Genomic DNA, 16,040 nt, shown 5'->3' with positions numbered 1-16,040 from the left:
AAGAACAGGTACCTACGAGTAAAATACATTGAAATGATGAACATATTTTACACAAAAAAACTACATTAATTGAGAATATTGGTGTAAAAGTTTTTAGTAGCTTTTGTTTATTTATCTCTCTCTTACTTCACTTGATTGACTTTCCTTTTCCTTTCCTACTTCAATGCTGTTAGGTTCCAAAGGAATAATTTGTTTACCAAGCAGCTTTGCCTGCTAAAAGGGAGAAGAAAAATTGTTAATTCCAACTTTGACACCAAGAAATAAGTGAGCCGAGCTGAATATACTCACTTTCATCTCTTCAATACGTTGAATAGCATTAGTAAGAAACTTCTGGTGCACTAGAGCATCATAAATAGAGGTGATCTTCTCTATATCTGGATTGTAGTACCTTTTTTTCCATGTTTACACAAATAAACTCAATTAATGCCAGAATTCTTAAACCTATGATAAATCACATTAACAATTTATGTGAATTCTACAAAGTAAATTTGAAAAGATAAAGGTAAATGAAAATTTGACCTCATTTTTTGTTGCATTTCATCTTCTAGCTGATTGAGATTATGGAGTTTCTCTCCAAGAGTCTATAAAGCCAAACAGAGAAAAATCATATACTTATGTGTAATTTTTTTGGTTACTCATGAAAAGCACACTCTTGTAAGGCTAGAACTGTAAATAATTCAAATGCTACCTTAAGTCTGAGCTTGTCATGCCATTACCAGTTTGTGAATCATTTTGATGGAGAAAAAAAAGAAGAAAAATGTCAGAAGAAAAGGCATGCATAAATTGCTAAAGGTCTGTGCTATTGTGTATGTGTGTGGGAGAGAAAGAGAGAAAGAAAATGTCATACTTTGCTATCTGTTCCAGGATTTCTCCTTCATGCTTCGAGTTCTTGAGGCTTTGATATAAACACTACAAGTAGAAATTATAACACAGCAAGGTAAGTTTGCCCATATAGAGAGAGGGGGAAAAGAAAGTGTGGTAATTACCTCTTCATTCTCAATAGGCCTGCACAATCAAACAACAGTATTATGTTATTCAAAGAAAAGATAATAATAAAACAAAATTAGCTTAAAAATAAGGTATTCAAGTTAAACCAAACCACAAATAAAACCAGAAACAATTTCAAAACACACCCTCCTCGTAATTCACTAGGCCGGTCAATATAACGAAGAAAGATATCCTCAATCCTACAAAAAGCAAGACAAAAATCATCTCAAATGTATTTGAGAAACAATAGAACAATAGAGGAAGAAAGAGATATAAACCAAGTATTCAAAATTTAATATTGATAATCAACCTTCCATTGCTTGCAAAGCTAGTCATTCGACCAGTAGGAGAGAACATCACAAGGCCAACATCTGTATCACATAAAACTGCTAATTCAGAAGCCTTCTTAATAATTCCATCCCTTCGCTTACAATATGTTACTTGAAGTGAGCTAGGATTCTCAATTTTCTTCACAATGAGCTTCTTGCGAACCATTGTCAATCACAAGAAGAAAAGATGGAAAACAATTTGTTCTTGAGTACATTGAGTAAATAAAGGGAGTTTATAGGATAAGAAAAGGATAGTGCATTAATTTGTTCAAGCCATGCAAAAGAGAATATTGTTATGGCAATTTGACAATTGTCAAAGATTCCTCAATTCATAATCACTATAGGATTTTTCTGAGGTCATTTGTAGTAAGATTTTCTGGGAAAGTTGTAGACTATCTTGAAAAGCTAAAACGTAAATTTTTTCTAAAAGTCTAGCTTACAGTTACAGGATTTAAAAGTTTGTAGAAAAGTTTGATTTTACCAAGATTTATATAGCAGAAAATTTCTCTAGCTAATTTCTTCTAGTAAAAAAAAAAGGATTTATATACATATAATTTTGATATTTAAATAGGTTTCGCGGGAATTACTCAACCCTCAAAACTTTATTATTGAATCATCAAAACGACTTCAATAGTCCTTTTTAAGTTTTTATTCACATAATTTTTGTAAATCCATATGAGCATTAGAGACATTCATAGTTTTGTACCTGGTGATATGAAATTTTTAACTTACAAATTAGTAGAAATGTAAATTTAGAAATGTAAATTAACGTAATTAAGAATATGAATCAACTATCTTAAATGCACCTTTATTTTTTTTTGTATTTTTTTTATTATGTGTGTTATTAAAGTTGCTTTTAACTTTTGTTGGTTCTATTTTCAATTGTTGCTAAAAAAAAAAAAAAAAAAAACTTGTCTAAGAATATCATATTCCAAATTAACTATTTATTATATAAATTTTAGAAAAATAACTATATTTTTTCTATAAAAAACTATATAAATTCATTTTAAATAAATACATGGAAAAATGCATTAACCCCATTAAAAATGCATTTACATAGAAAAAATTGCATTTGCCAGTATGGAATCTTGCTCGTATGGAATCTTGCTCATATGTATTACGTTGCATGTCACTAATTAAAAGGAGTTAGAAAAATATTTCGTACCAAATATTTAATTATTTCTACTCATTTGTAAAAGGAATTAAATATTTACAAATATTTAATTTCATACTAACTTATTATGTGCAAAATTAATTTTTATATATTTTATTAAAGGTTTTATTGAATTTTATTTTACCTCTTAATGATTTTTTTTTTCAATAGTTTTCCAAGCAAATGAATGTGAGCAAACTGCTATATTCCAAATCAATTTAAAAAAAATTTAAAATCAATTGTCTTGTAATATAATTTTGAGAAAATTAACCATATAATTTCCTTTAACAAAGCATGGCCACAAATTTTTTTTAAACAAAACACATTTTCTCTATCTCCCACATGGACCTACCACAATTTCTACTTAATTTTTTTTTAAAAGAAAATTTATTTTCACTTCTAAAAAGATGCCATGTGATATGATCATAATTCATTAGGCTAATTTGAATTTGAGTCTGGTTTTAACTTTTATTTATGAGCATTAATTTTGAATTTGTCATTTTCCAATTAATTTTTCTAACCATTAATTTTCTAGCAGCTATTTAAGTATTTTTCTGAAAATGCATTAATTTACTGCTATGTGTATGATGACCATTAAAAATTAAAAATAACTTTTTTTTAATAATTTGATAATTGCAACAAAGAAGCGGTGATTTGAATCCTAAATGTCATGGACATACAAAGAATCTTAGCAACTTCTATTTTAATACATTATATTTGTCGAAAAGGAAAACAATATGATATAAAAGCATTAATTTTGCATTTTTTGATTGCTTTTGTTGTATCAGTATTTCCTTCGTGTCATAATTTTTAATCTTATTTATTTGATTTGAAGATCAGAAGAGAAAATGAGGCAAGAGTTTTTATTTTTATATCATTACGGAGCATGTTATGCTATTCAAGAAGTGCTTGAAAATTATTCATAGGATCTAAATCAAGGTAACAATGTTCTTTAGAACCTTGAAGTTCAGGGTTAGCTCAGGGCATTGCGGGGTCTAAGGCAACCAACTACCTTAATTGGGCCTATTAATTCTTATATCTTGAATATTAATCAAAGATTTATTTAACTTTGAATTTTTTTCATTTAAAATCTATTTTTAAATGCAAAATTATAAATTAAAACGAGTCCATCATATTAATTAATGACTATACTACTAAAATAAATACTATTTATTGAGTGAAGCTACCTTCTAATAAAAAATATGGTTGAAAATTTTAATAAAATTATATATTTGATATCTATAAATAAAATTTGAGTATATATTTGATATCTATAAATAAAATTTGAGTATAAATTTATTTACTAGTAAGAGATTAATGATTTCTTTTCAGTATTTATGTGTGTGAGATTAAATGAGTTATACACTTTAAAACTGAGAAAAACAAATAGTCATTACCACATCCCATGAAAAGATTTTTCTTTGATTCAAAAAAAAAAAAAAAACAACTACTATTTATTTACCGGTGAATATTTGGAGCTCAATATATACTTCCATTGGTAAAGATATATCTCTATTGGTAAAAATTCAAGGTTCTTTTTTCATTGGGAGCCTGAGATGGTTGTCTATTTGCCTCATCCATTGAGCTGACACTTGAATATAGAAAAGACCTTATTACTTTTTTAATTTTAAAAATTGTAATAAATTCTTGGAAATGCATTTCTCTAAAGTTCCTAGATAGTTTTGGAGTAAAATATTTGTATTGTTATTCTAAATTGTACAATGATGATAAAGTGATCTTACCTAGGTTATTGTATATTATTATTGTGGTATCATGGTTTTTGTATCATTTGGCACAAAAACTAAAAATTAAAAATGGAAACTTGATATCAAATTAGACTACAAGTATAAATTAATTTGAATTTGATCCGGATTCTCGTTGTACTTCTACTTTAATATATTATATACAAAAATTCATATATTTTATTTTGTGGTACTAAAATTACTCTATTATATATGGTTTCACTTGTAAAAAGATGCCACATGCCATGATGAATAGGATATTTTGAATTTAGCTATAAAAAAAAGTTGTATTTATGTTTTAGGTTTAATTCTTATTTATAAGCATTAATACTTTGGCATGCCGGCAAGGCAATGCTTTGGCACATGCTCCTTTCTGGAGAGTAAGACATTATTTTCCTGTTTTAATTTGAAGGAATTTTGTCCCTCTCGACATTTACAAATTTTATGTTTTTGATGTTTTAGCAATAAAATAGCTTGGCCTGTTGTCTGGCCGATTTCTAAAAAAAAAGAGAAAGTATTGTTCTGAAAATGTAGTAATTGACTATCACATGTATAATGACCATAAAAACTTCAAAACAGAAAAGAAAATAATTCAATCAAAATTTCAAAAAAGAAAAAAAGAGAAGAAATCAAAATTTCAAATTAAATTTTAAATGCGTTTTTTTTAAAATAAAAAAAAAAATTTAAATCCACACATCTGAATTGGTAATGTAACCTATATTTACCAAAAGAAAAAACTCGATAGACACAAGAAGACGAACCTTTTTTGTTTTCCCCTGAAAAGTATGACTCAAGAAATTTGAAGAAATTCAAAAAGGTGCAACCAAATTAGACCATCAGATCTATCAAAAAAAAAATTTAAGACCATAGATCAGATTCCTCTGGACTGTGAGACGGAACAAAATTCCGTTTTTAAGATTTAATTGTTGATAAGGTCTATAAAATCAGGCATGGGGATGTAGCTCAGATGGTAGAGCGCTCGCTTAGCATGCGAGAGGTACGGGGATCGATACCCCGCATCTCCAATTTTTTTATTTTTTTCTCTTTTCCTTTTTCGGGTTTTCCGACTAAACGGCGTCGTATTGTCTCAGTAGCAGAAGGAACAAACTGAAATACCTACCAAGCTCTCTCACACAGAGCCACACTACCCATTCCATCATAGTCCATAGCTCTTTAGTCTTTACTTCTCAGTCTCTCTCTCTCTCTCTCTCTCTTTCTCTCCTTCATGAATGGCTCTCTCACTCACAAACTCCTCAAGCACTCTCTATGCACCACTACCACTACCACCACCCATTTCCCTCTCACCTCTCTGCAATGTGGAACCATCTTACAGTCCCTCACCACCACCAAATCCTTCACTAAAGGCCACCAGCTCCATGCCCACATCACTATTTCTGGCACTCTTCAAAACAACACTTATCTCAACACCAAACTGGCTGCCTTCTATGCTAGTTGTGGCCGTATGCCCCAGGCCCAGTTCATTTTTGATGGGATTGATTTCAAAAACTTATTCTTGTGGAATTTCATGATCAGGGGTTATGCTTGTAATGGCGGCTCTACTTCTTCTTTCAAGTCTATTGTTTTGTACCGTGAAATGTTGGCTTTTGGTTGGAAAGCGGATAAGTTCACCTACCCTTTTGTTCTTAAGGCCTGTGGTTATTTGTTGCTTGTGGAAATTGGGAGGAGGGTTCATGGTGAGGTTGTGGTTAGTGGGTTGGACTCAGATATTTATGTGGGTAATTCTCTGCTTGCCATGTACATGAAGTTTGGGGATATGGGGATGGCGAGGATGTTGTTTGATAGAATGCCTGAGAGAGATTTAACTTCTTGGAATACTATGATCTCGGGCTATGTGAAAAATGAGAACCCGAAAGAGGCTTTGGTGGTTTTTGATATGATGGAAAAAGCTGGAATGACTGTAGATGGGACTACTTTGCTTGGTCTCCTCTCTGCTTGTGCTGGCCTGATGGCCTTGGAGCTAGGGAAAGGCGTACATGGGTATGTTGTTCGACACAATGCTGAAATGTCTAACAAATTTTTGAGAAATGCTCTTATTGAAATGTATTGTAGTTGTAACTCTACAACTTACGCAAGGCGACTATTTGATGAGGTGAAGTTGAAAGATACAGTTTCATGGAATTCTATGATTTCGGGTTGTGAACAGAGTGGAGATGCTTTTGAGTGCTTAAGACTTTTCTGTAAAGTGGTTACAGAAGGGGCACTGCCTGATGAAGTGACTATTGTGACTGTTCTTGGAGCTTGTGATCAAATCATGGCCTTACAATTTGGCACATCTGTTCATTCATATCTTGTTAAGAAAGGGTTTGGTGTGAATACCATAGTGGGAACTTCCCTTCTAGACATGTATTCTAAATGTGGAAGCTTGGCTTCTTCACGCTGTGTTTTTGATGAGATGCCCAAAAAGAATTTGGTTTCTTGGAGTGCTATGGTTACAGGATATGGGGTTCATGGGAAGGGAAGAGAGGCTATCACCATTTTTCAAGCCATGATAGCAAACAATGTTTGTCCAGATGAGGGCGTTCTTACTTCAGTTTTGTCGGCATGTAGTCATGCAGGACTAGTAAATGAGGGCAGACAAATATTCCATGGAATGACCACCAAGTACAATGTTAAGCCTACTCCTGCTCACTATTCATGTGTGGTGGATCTTCTCGGTAGAGCAGGGCACTTAAATGAAGCATACGAGCTTATCAAAAGTATGGAAGTTGTTCCTACCGATGATATATGGGCTGCACTGCTTTCCGCTTGCAGGCTGCAGCGTAATTTGAATTTAGCAGAAATTCTGGAACAGAAAGTTTTTGAAATGAACCCTAAAGGTGTGGGTAGCTATGTTTGCCTTTCCAATATTTATGCTGCAGAGAAACGGTGGGGTGATGTTGAAAGAGTAAGAGCCATGGTGAGAAAGAAAGGACTGAAAAAACCACCAGGCTGCAGCTTTGTCGAGGTAGATAAGAAGGTTCATCGGTTCTTAGTTGGAGATAGGTCACACCAACAGACAGAGTATATATATGCCAAGTTAGAGGACTTAAAACAGCAACTGAAGGAGGCTGGATACAAGCCTGATACAAATTCAGTGTTTTACGATGTTGACAAAGAAGTAAAGGAGAAGATGCTTTGGGATCACAGTGAAAGGCTGGCTATTGTTTTTGCTCTTATCAACACAGGTCCAGGGACCATAATCAGGATAACTAAGAATCTTCGCACATGTGGAGATTGCCACACAGTGACAAAACTAATTTCTAAGCTCATGTGTCGAGAGATTATCATGAGAGATATCCGTAGGTTTCACCATTTTAAAGATGGATCTTGCTCTTGCTCTGATTATTGGTGAGTTATACTAAGTGCAATATAATTGTACATTTGATACAGAAATGAAAATACAGGTCTTTTATTTGAAAAGCAGATACCAAACACTTGTTTCAACATTGCCACCATGGATGTTTATTTTTTCCACATAACCAACTCTTTTTTTTTTTATTCTTTAACTGCTGCTTCTCTTCACATTTGGCCATGTTCTCACTTAAATATAGAAAAGATCTTGTCTATCAAATTAGAAAGTGCACCACCGACACTCATATCTGTTTCTTTGTCCCATGGGAATGGCTCCATTGGCTCAGTTGCTTCTAGCAGATATTCAATTGGCATTTTTGGTTTTGATCGCTCCAATGGACCTATGTGGTGGCTGTACTTTTCTGGATCTGGACAGTAATCCTATAAGAGAGAGAGAGAGAGAGCATTTGATCATTTCAATTTTGAAGGAGCATACTTTTTGAAGTATGTAATTATGATAATTACTCACCTGATCGGCATGCATCTTCTTCACAAATGTCTTAAATATATTGAAATTATTTTCCTGCAATAGGTCATCTGATAAGCGAAGATATGTCACCCCATACATCCGTAGTTTTGGTGGGCCCTCTTTGTTGACACCATTAGGTCTAGCATTTAGGAGGATTTGATTATAAGCATCACGATCATATCTTGGAAGTGCATTCTCTCCTGCAACTTCAAGGTTCTCTCTCCAACCTCCACTCAAAACCTGAAAATGCATGTACAACATTGTGTCAATGTGATTTTTTTTTTATTCATCATTTATTGAAGGTCTTTCTATAAATTTCATTAATAAAAAAATGTCTTTTCTTTACAAAATATACTTCAATTCAATTAAAGACTAGAACTTGGTGAGAAGCATCTTGAGATGCTAGGCATGGTGCTCTGCACGCTCCCGTATGTAACTTCATATTTCCCATAGTATTTAACAGTCAACAAAGGAAATATATATATATATATAGATGGGTTCAAGTTATACTTGGTATAATACTTTAGAGTTATACATTTTTTAAACCGTTGGATTTAAGTAGATCCACCAGTTAAAAAAAATTCTCATTATTACAAATATTCTTATTAAGATCTCATTAATTACCCTCATTTATTATATTCTAAACCTATCTTTAAACCCAAAAACGTTTGACGTCTGACTCTCTCTGTGTTTCTTTCTCTCTGTCTCCTCCACCATTGCTCCACCTCCACAGGTTGCAGAAAAAAAAAAACAAAACAAATCGAGCACTGCATTGAAGATAACGGAGAGACTCCAACTAATTGAGTACTTAAACATATATTGCAAAAAAAAAAAAAAATGTTTTCTTCTTTTTGCTTAGGTATGATGCTCACCAATTCTTGGTTTATCTATAAAGATTCCTTGTTCAAATTATAAGCATGAATGCATGTGTTTCATGGACAAATTTAATATGTCTCTCACCTGTTTGTTGAAATTCCCGAATGAGCATTAGCTTGAGTCTGACGTGCTTGCTTTTTATATAGCAACCACACAAACAAACCCAGTTCAGATTTAGAATAAAAGAACATTATCCCCAAGCCAAAAAGATTACAAACTGGCATTATTCAATTTATGTGCTTATCTCATCCCCCGGTCATTTGGGTTGATGACTCTGTATCCATCTACAAATGAAAAAGTCCAAAAAATGAAATAAAATGAAAAACGAAACAGAGAAAAAGCTTTGCTATGATGATGTGGCTATGAAGAAGATGAGGGTGTAGAGGAAGAAGAAGAAATGGCGGGTGAGTTATGGCATGTACATTGAAGGTCATGGATGACCCTCTTCCAACTAATGTCGAGTTTAGAACAACTCACACAATACTTTCCTGCCGGCATCCTGTGGGGGTGGAGCAATGGTGGAGAAGACAGAGAGAGAGAAACAGAGAGAGAGAGAGTCAGACGTCAAACGTTTTTGGGTTTAGAGATAGGTTTATAATGTAATAAATGAAAGTAATTAATGAGATCTTAATAAGAATATTTGTAAAAATGAGGGTCTTTTTAACCGTTGAATGTGTGTGTGTGTTTGTGAAAAAGAATTTTGTGGATGTTATCAAAACAAATTTTGCAACATGAAAAATTCTAAAACAACTCACAACACCAAACAACATATCTCATCAAAAATTAATAAACATGAGATGGGAGGTCTTAAAATGGGTTGAATTTATAAGTTTTTACCTGCTGAACAAGTTCCTGAGGTCCACTTTTGGCGTCAGAACTTTGTTCAGAGTCCCTCATCTCAAGACATGTGAAATTCAAAATGGCATAATGCCTGGATAGTATCCTTGCTACAGGTCGGTACCCATCTCTATCTTTCAAGTTGTAGTATCCTGCAGTAAGCTCTGCAGCATGATTATCAGCTTTATACCACCAGTGGATTCCGGAGACCTGTTCACAATGAAGCGTGAATCATATCATTGATTAAAGATGGTGGATGGTAATATACGAAGGCTACAATATGATGAGATATACTTTGGCTGCTAACTTGACTTTACAGCCTAGGAAAGCTTTATTTGCTTCATCCAGGATCTGGTCACCATGGCTCAGTAACTTGTTAGAATACCAAGTCAAGAAGAACTTCCCTTTCTCAGTAAGGTATGTACCACTTTGTCCAAAGAACTCTGTAGATGTTGGTGTGTCATTATATGTCCCTGCATTATCTGGCAATTCCCACTCGGGATGGCCTACACTTGTTGCAGCCTCTTTGAACTCTGCCTTGAGATATTTGTCATAGCACTGCAACATTTAACGAGTAGTATGTGGCTAAGTGCTAGAAACATCAAAGATCACATGGTTGTACTGCTAGTTGGACTGATTGATATTTATTACGCATTATTTTTTTTCTAGGATTTAATTGTTATTTTCCTTTCTGTAATTGGTCCATTATTATTTACTTTCATACTTGGTTTGGAATTTATTTTCATTTCTTAACTTGGTCAGAAAGTTAGTTCATTTCTTTCACTAATGTAACTTGGAACCCTATATAAAGACCCCAAAGTTCAGTATTGTTCTGCTTGATTTGGCAAATAAAATTTCCATTGAATTCTTCCCATAGCTTGGTGATGATTTAGGCAATCATAGGTGTTGATTCTTAAGTTCTGTTTTCCTTTCCCCACATTCCAAAAAACCCTAAATGTTGATTTCTAAGCGGATCTTTTTTTTTTTTTTTCCTTCCTCTCAAATACTTTCAAAATTTTGTGCTTCATCATCTTTGGTATTAGAGCCCTTTTTCCTGCCTCATGAGTGCACTTACATAAAAGCTAAAACCTATTCCTTGAATATTTGCTCAAGGACTTCCAAGCAACAAAAAACAATCTCACCTGAAATTCTCCAATGCCTGGGAAAACCCATCCTTGATTTTGTGGATAAGAGGGATACCTTAGCTCCCCCGCAGGGCCAAGCCCCACTTCAACGTCTATTATGAGTCCATCTTCAAAAAAATCTGACATACTCTCTCTGAAGCTCTTCATATAGTCTCCATATATCTGTATGGTTCAATAATCAATTTAAACATGGTGTCAGTATATAACAGACGTTCATGTAATTAGATGGATTTCAAATCTAATATATAGCAAGTCCAAGTTTTTATCATAGAACATATATTTAACAGTTTCAAAAACCCTGAGGAGACTACAGTAATAGAAGGCTATGGATGCAAGTAGTCTAGTCCAATAGTGTGAAGTAGGATTACCTCAACAGCAGTTCGTCCATAGAAGAGAGGCTCATTATCCACACCAAGACTGAGGTACTCCTTGTTCCTGTTACCTGAGCGATTGGTGTAAAAGACATCAGGGTCTGATTCTCCGATGTCCAGTACCCATTGTGGCAGTGGGATGTTAACAACATCTCCTACGTTACCCCCACACTGGTGGAATGACATTATAGCTTGTAACTTCAATCCACAGTCTTGGACTATTTGAAACAAGCTCCTATAAGCACTCCAATCATACTGCTTAGGTCCTTGGGATTCAATGATCCCCCACCATACATCTACCATTACCCCATCCACTCCAGCTGCTCTTAACTCCTTTAGCTGTTTCTCAATCCCGGCTTTGTCTTCCAGGACATTATTAATTGTAACAACTCCCAACTGATGCGCAAAGAAAGAGTAAATAATATATAAATATATATTAGCACATATTAGTTTTTAATATTATCTTAGAATACATAGATCAAACGTTATTGTATCTAGTGATTGCCATGAAATGGATGCTATAGAATAAAATTATATCATATCTGTAAAAAAAAAAAAATGTTCAGTGTATAGGATTTGGTTGAGACTTACCGGGAGCATCACATAGACTGGGACATAGTTTGCCAGCATCTTTTCATTGTAGGTGAGAGAAGAAGCCTGCATTTTTTAAATAAGAGAAAAGTTATAGGAACTCTACAAGAAAATGGAAATGGAGATTCCACAATTCGTTTTCTTTATTGGTTGCAAATGTGAGATGTCACATCTTACTGCACAGTCTTGCATCCTTTTATATTTATACGTATATAGTATATCATTTTCTACTGATTTTTTTTTTTTTGTTGATAATGGCACCTTATCTTTTTGCGTTAAATGGATACGTATATTATTCGGAGTCTGTGGGGGCTAAGTGGTGAACTAAAAACCAAAATGGAAGATGGCAGCCCACAATGTTACCACTGGGCCGGGCTGATTCTTTTAACACAGAGAGGGGACCATCCCTGTCTCAAATCTGACACACTCTACCTTGGTAGCCAAGATGGAAGATGGGCCCTATCCTTCATTACTTTTGGCCCAAAAAACATTATTTTCTCACCAAAAGTAAAAATTTTGAAAAAAAAAAAAAAAAAAAAAACAGATGGTCATCTTTTTCATGACATTTGGAGTTTGGACCACTCCACTTGTAAGTGCCTAAATACGGTCACTCAAGAGACTAGTTAGAGTTGAATATATTCTTTTTCACCATTCATTCAATATGAAGTTATATTCTTTTTGATTCTCAAAAAAAAAAAAAAAAAGTCATATTCTTTGCTACTTTTTCAATTGACATGTGTTTTGTACCACTTCTATTTTTTTTTTTTTTCATTCACTACCTTTTTTTATTACTTCACTTAAATACAGTAAAATTATCTAAGATAATTTACATTTAAAGATATAATGACCTACTTAACGCAATAATAATGATTAGTACAATTTGTATAACGAAAAGATAACATTAATCCTTTTTTATCAAAAAAAAATTAAGAGCTGAACAATTATTTCATACCAAAATTTTTAATCATTAAACCCTTAAATTACAGTATATAAATATAAAATCAATATGCAAACAAAATGCCTATATGACAAGACATAAAAGAAGAACGAGTTTAACTTATTATTATTATTAAAGAAAGAGAAATGTTTATATCAAATATTCTCACAACACTTTTTTAAAAGGATTTTTTATAACAAATCTTAAGTGCAGGGCCGGCCCAATTTTTTTTTTTATTAAAGAAAAAGTGTGAGTTAGGTGTATATTTTATCCCAATCTTAAGAAGGCCTAAAATATTAAAATTATGCTAGTATAATACAAGTTTTATTACATAAGTCCTACAAATTGATACTTCACCAATGAAGTAATTCAATACTCATTTATTATTTTGTTAAAGTGCCACCTCATTGCTACATTAGTTTGTAAGCTTTTTGAAGTAAAATTTGTAATACGTTCATCATTTTCTCCACAAAATAATAATAATAATAATAATAATAATAATAATAATACAACACAGTCACCATTAAATGCATGAAAAATACTAAAGCTAATACAAATTTTAGGAAAAAAATTTTAGAGACTGATGTGATAAGAATATGATTAGTGTTACTTAAATAATATAATAAAATGAATGTTTGAATAACTTTTCTTTTATTGGTGATATGCCAATTTGTAAAACCTATATAGTAATTATTATTAGCTCACTTTGGGTGAATTGTCCATATTAATAAGTAAGAATTAATAATTGATTTGAAATTAAATAAAAATAAATAAATATTATTTAAGTGACATTTAGATGTAAAAATGCCCCTATAAAATTCTCGCCTTAGGCCTCAAACAATCTTGAGTCGGCCCTACTTAAGTGGTAGGTTGTTGTTGCCTGTTACTAGCTGGCAAAAATGTAATTTCAAATATGAGTTTAAATTAGAACTAATAATAATTTACTTTCTACAATTTGTTGTGAAAGTATTGTAAAAATATTATGCACATTTCTCTTTCTCTATGGAGAATAATAAAGATGTGCACTTTTAGTATAAGAGTTAGTTCCCACAGTGCAAAAGATAAAATTATGATAAAAAAAAGGTCAGCACAAATAAAAGTAGAAATAATTCATTCATTAACGGCAAATTATTATGAAAAACAATTTAAAATTTGAAAAGAAATTTTTTTTAACCATTTAAAAATTTTATAACTTTCTTCCAAATAACTACACATAAGTTAAGGTACAATGGAAAAGATCTTGTATTCATTAATTTTTTTTTTTCCCCTTAATATAGCTTCTTCTGTTTTTTTCAAAAGACTAAAATGCTAAACTAGTTATGAAAAGACATTTTAGGCTTGGATAGATAAATGACTTGAAGTACAAGAAAATACCAAACGATTTCAAGGAACCAGTTCGATCGGGCTGAAAGGATTTTATAAAGAATTTATTGAATTTGACCAGATTTAATCGGCTAATATGTATGCTTAAAAGATCCAATTAAAGAGTCTAAATACGTATTGGGTCATTAGCTCGATCACCGGTGCCACAGATGAAATTGGTTGGGGTATAATTACATTGTGAGTTTTTAGTTTCTAGGGTGATGTTAGTCTCTTTGAGCTACATTACATTTGTTGCCAAATGACAAGGATAACCGGTCCCCCAAGACAGACTAAAACAAAACAGTTTTTGAACACGTGGGACTGGGAAGGAGGCTAATGAATTCACTTCATTCACACACTCGCTGAGTTGTCCTGACCACAGCTTATTTTGATATCTAGATATAGCAGAAATTGATGATGTCCAAGAAGTACGTTACCTCTTGTTGTTGTTCTCTGGTCGAAAACTCATGAGGCGCTACAGCTTGGAGACTCTTCACAACACCACCACCGGCTCCAGCACTGAATGTAGTAAGAGCATGACTGAGTCCTACGCCTACCCTCTTTACTTGCAATTCTCCTGCTGGTGCACCTTTAACTTGATTTGCCGATGGAATTTCCCAGTCAATATGCCTGCTATGGTGAAGCCCCAGTACTCTCCTTCCCATCTCACCTTGTGTTGAATATAGAATGCTTTCCATGGTCGCTATATATGTATGCTTATCAATGTGTTTCAACTGCTGATGATATTATATAAATATGTGCTAGTCAAGTAGCAGAAGAGGAAATCGAAGATTAATGAATGAAACTATATATTCTATAGTGGAATAATGGAAGACTCCTCAATTTTCTTGCTAGAGAATTCTGGTTTATCGGTTCTTATATATGTTTTGTGGTTGGAGTATTTCTAGTAGGCTTTATGAGCTTGTAAAAAATGATGTATGCTTGTCCGCTTTTAATGGAGTCCTCACGTTTGCATGCACCTTAATTAAAGTACAATCGTATACTTCCTTTTTTTTCTCTCTTTCTCTCTCTCTTTTTTTTTTTCTTTTTCTTATTTATGTCATTGTCCTCTGTTTGTTCGTTTCTTTAACCAGAAATAGTGAAAATAAGTAAATAGACCTAAGTCTCTTGTAGACTAACTGCTAGGATTTTTTATCCTACAACCTTTCTGATGATATGTGGTCGGGTTTCAATCAAACCCTAATTTCAGTTAGGTTTAGGGTTTTAGTTTTGTAAAGGTTTCTCATTGTCACAAAATCTTGCTCATTTTATATTTGATATACTACCTATATTTTTAAACGAAATTGATTATCATGGCATTGGGACAAGAATTGATTTGATTGGATAGTCGGATTTTTTTTTTTTTTTTTTTGTCAAAGTTGGTCAAACTTCACATTTTTAACTTAGAACCTATAGACTGACTTAATTAAGCCAAGTGAATGTGTTTGAGTGAGCTTTGTATATTGGATCAAATCAAGGTTTTTTTATTTATGAAATAAGAGTAATTTTTTTTCCCATTTGTGTGTGTGTGTGTGTGTGTGTTTTAAGGTTTTAAGATTTCATAAGGGCAAAATGCGGTAGCAACTATTGAGTTCAGCCCCATGATTGGAGTGTTTAGAGAATTCCTCATTGGTTTTAGAAGCCCACATCGGCTAGAGCCTAGAAGAATAACAAGGAGATGCGCTTATATTATAAGAGTTAGGTCCCACATTGAAAAGAGAAATAGTAAGGAAGTATGACATCCTTGTAAAAAAGAGTGGTAGAGTAGCTTTATTATATGTGTGAGTTAAGTGCAAAGCTTTTGTCTGGTGAGAGACTAGAGTATAGCTTTGCCTAGTATATATGGGAGCACCTTTGAGTGTATTGAGTTGGTTTATTGCATGTTGAGAG

The 16,040-nt window shown here is 33.0% G+C and overlaps 2 protein-coding genes and 1 non-coding gene across 3 annotated transcripts; 2 read left to right on the top strand and 1 right to left on the bottom strand.

Moving 5' to 3' along the window:
* Positions 1 to 5,163: 5,163 nt before the first annotated feature.
* TRNAA-AGC (transfer RNA alanine (anticodon AGC)) lies at positions 5,164 to 5,236 on the top strand. Its single transcript has one exon. It is a non-coding gene; the product is annotated as a tRNA-Ala (tRNA).
* A 132-nt stretch (positions 5,237 to 5,368) lies between these two features.
* On the top strand, positions 5,369 to 7,634 carry LOC142640996 (putative pentatricopeptide repeat-containing protein At3g11460, mitochondrial). The gene has a single exon (XM_075815343.1). It carries the CDS (start codon positions 5,437 to 5,439, stop codon positions 7,561 to 7,563), a length of 2,127 nt encoding a protein of 708 aa, XP_075671458.1. The 5' UTR covers positions 5,369 to 5,436; the 3' UTR covers positions 7,564 to 7,634.
* Positions 7,571 to 15,003, bottom strand: LOC142640997 (beta-amylase). The gene is made up of 8 exons (XM_075815344.1): positions 14,588 to 15,003; positions 11,852 to 11,917; positions 11,258 to 11,656; positions 10,887 to 11,051; positions 10,039 to 10,302; positions 9,745 to 9,954; positions 8,032 to 8,271; positions 7,571 to 7,943 (listed from the first exon to the last, which is right to left on the bottom strand). Exons 1-8 carry the CDS (start codon positions 14,846 to 14,848, stop codon positions 7,749 to 7,751), a joined length of 1,800 nt encoding a protein of 599 aa, XP_075671459.1. The 5' UTR covers positions 14,849 to 15,003; the 3' UTR covers positions 7,571 to 7,748.
* Positions 15,004 to 16,040: the final 1,037 nt, after the last annotated feature.

This window comes from Castanea sativa, chromosome 6 (assembly GCF_040712315.1).
Source record: "Castanea sativa cultivar Marrone di Chiusa Pesio chromosome 6, ASM4071231v1".
NCBI lineage: Eukaryota > Viridiplantae > Streptophyta > Magnoliopsida > Fagales > Fagaceae > Castanea > Castanea sativa.
This window is presented reverse-complemented; position numbering and strand designations above follow the sequence as displayed.

Bases quoted from the DNA above. Each gene is read 5' to 3' on its own strand.
- LOC142640997 (XM_075815344.1), bottom strand. From the start codon at position 14,848: ATGGAAAGCATTCTATATTCAACACAAGGTGAGATGGGAAGGAGAGTA. The intron at 11,052-11,257 runs GTAATCCTACTT...TGAACCATACAG, and splicing joins ATGGACGAACTGCTGTTGAG to ATATATGGAGACTATATGAA. The intron at 9,955-10,038 runs GTATATCTCATC...CATTGTGAACAG, and splicing joins AAGTCAAGTTAGCAGCCAAA to GTCTCCGGAATCCACTGGTG.
- LOC142640996 (XM_075815343.1), top strand. From the start codon at position 5,437: ATGAATGGCTCTCTCACTCACAAACTCCTCAAGCACTCTCTATGCACC.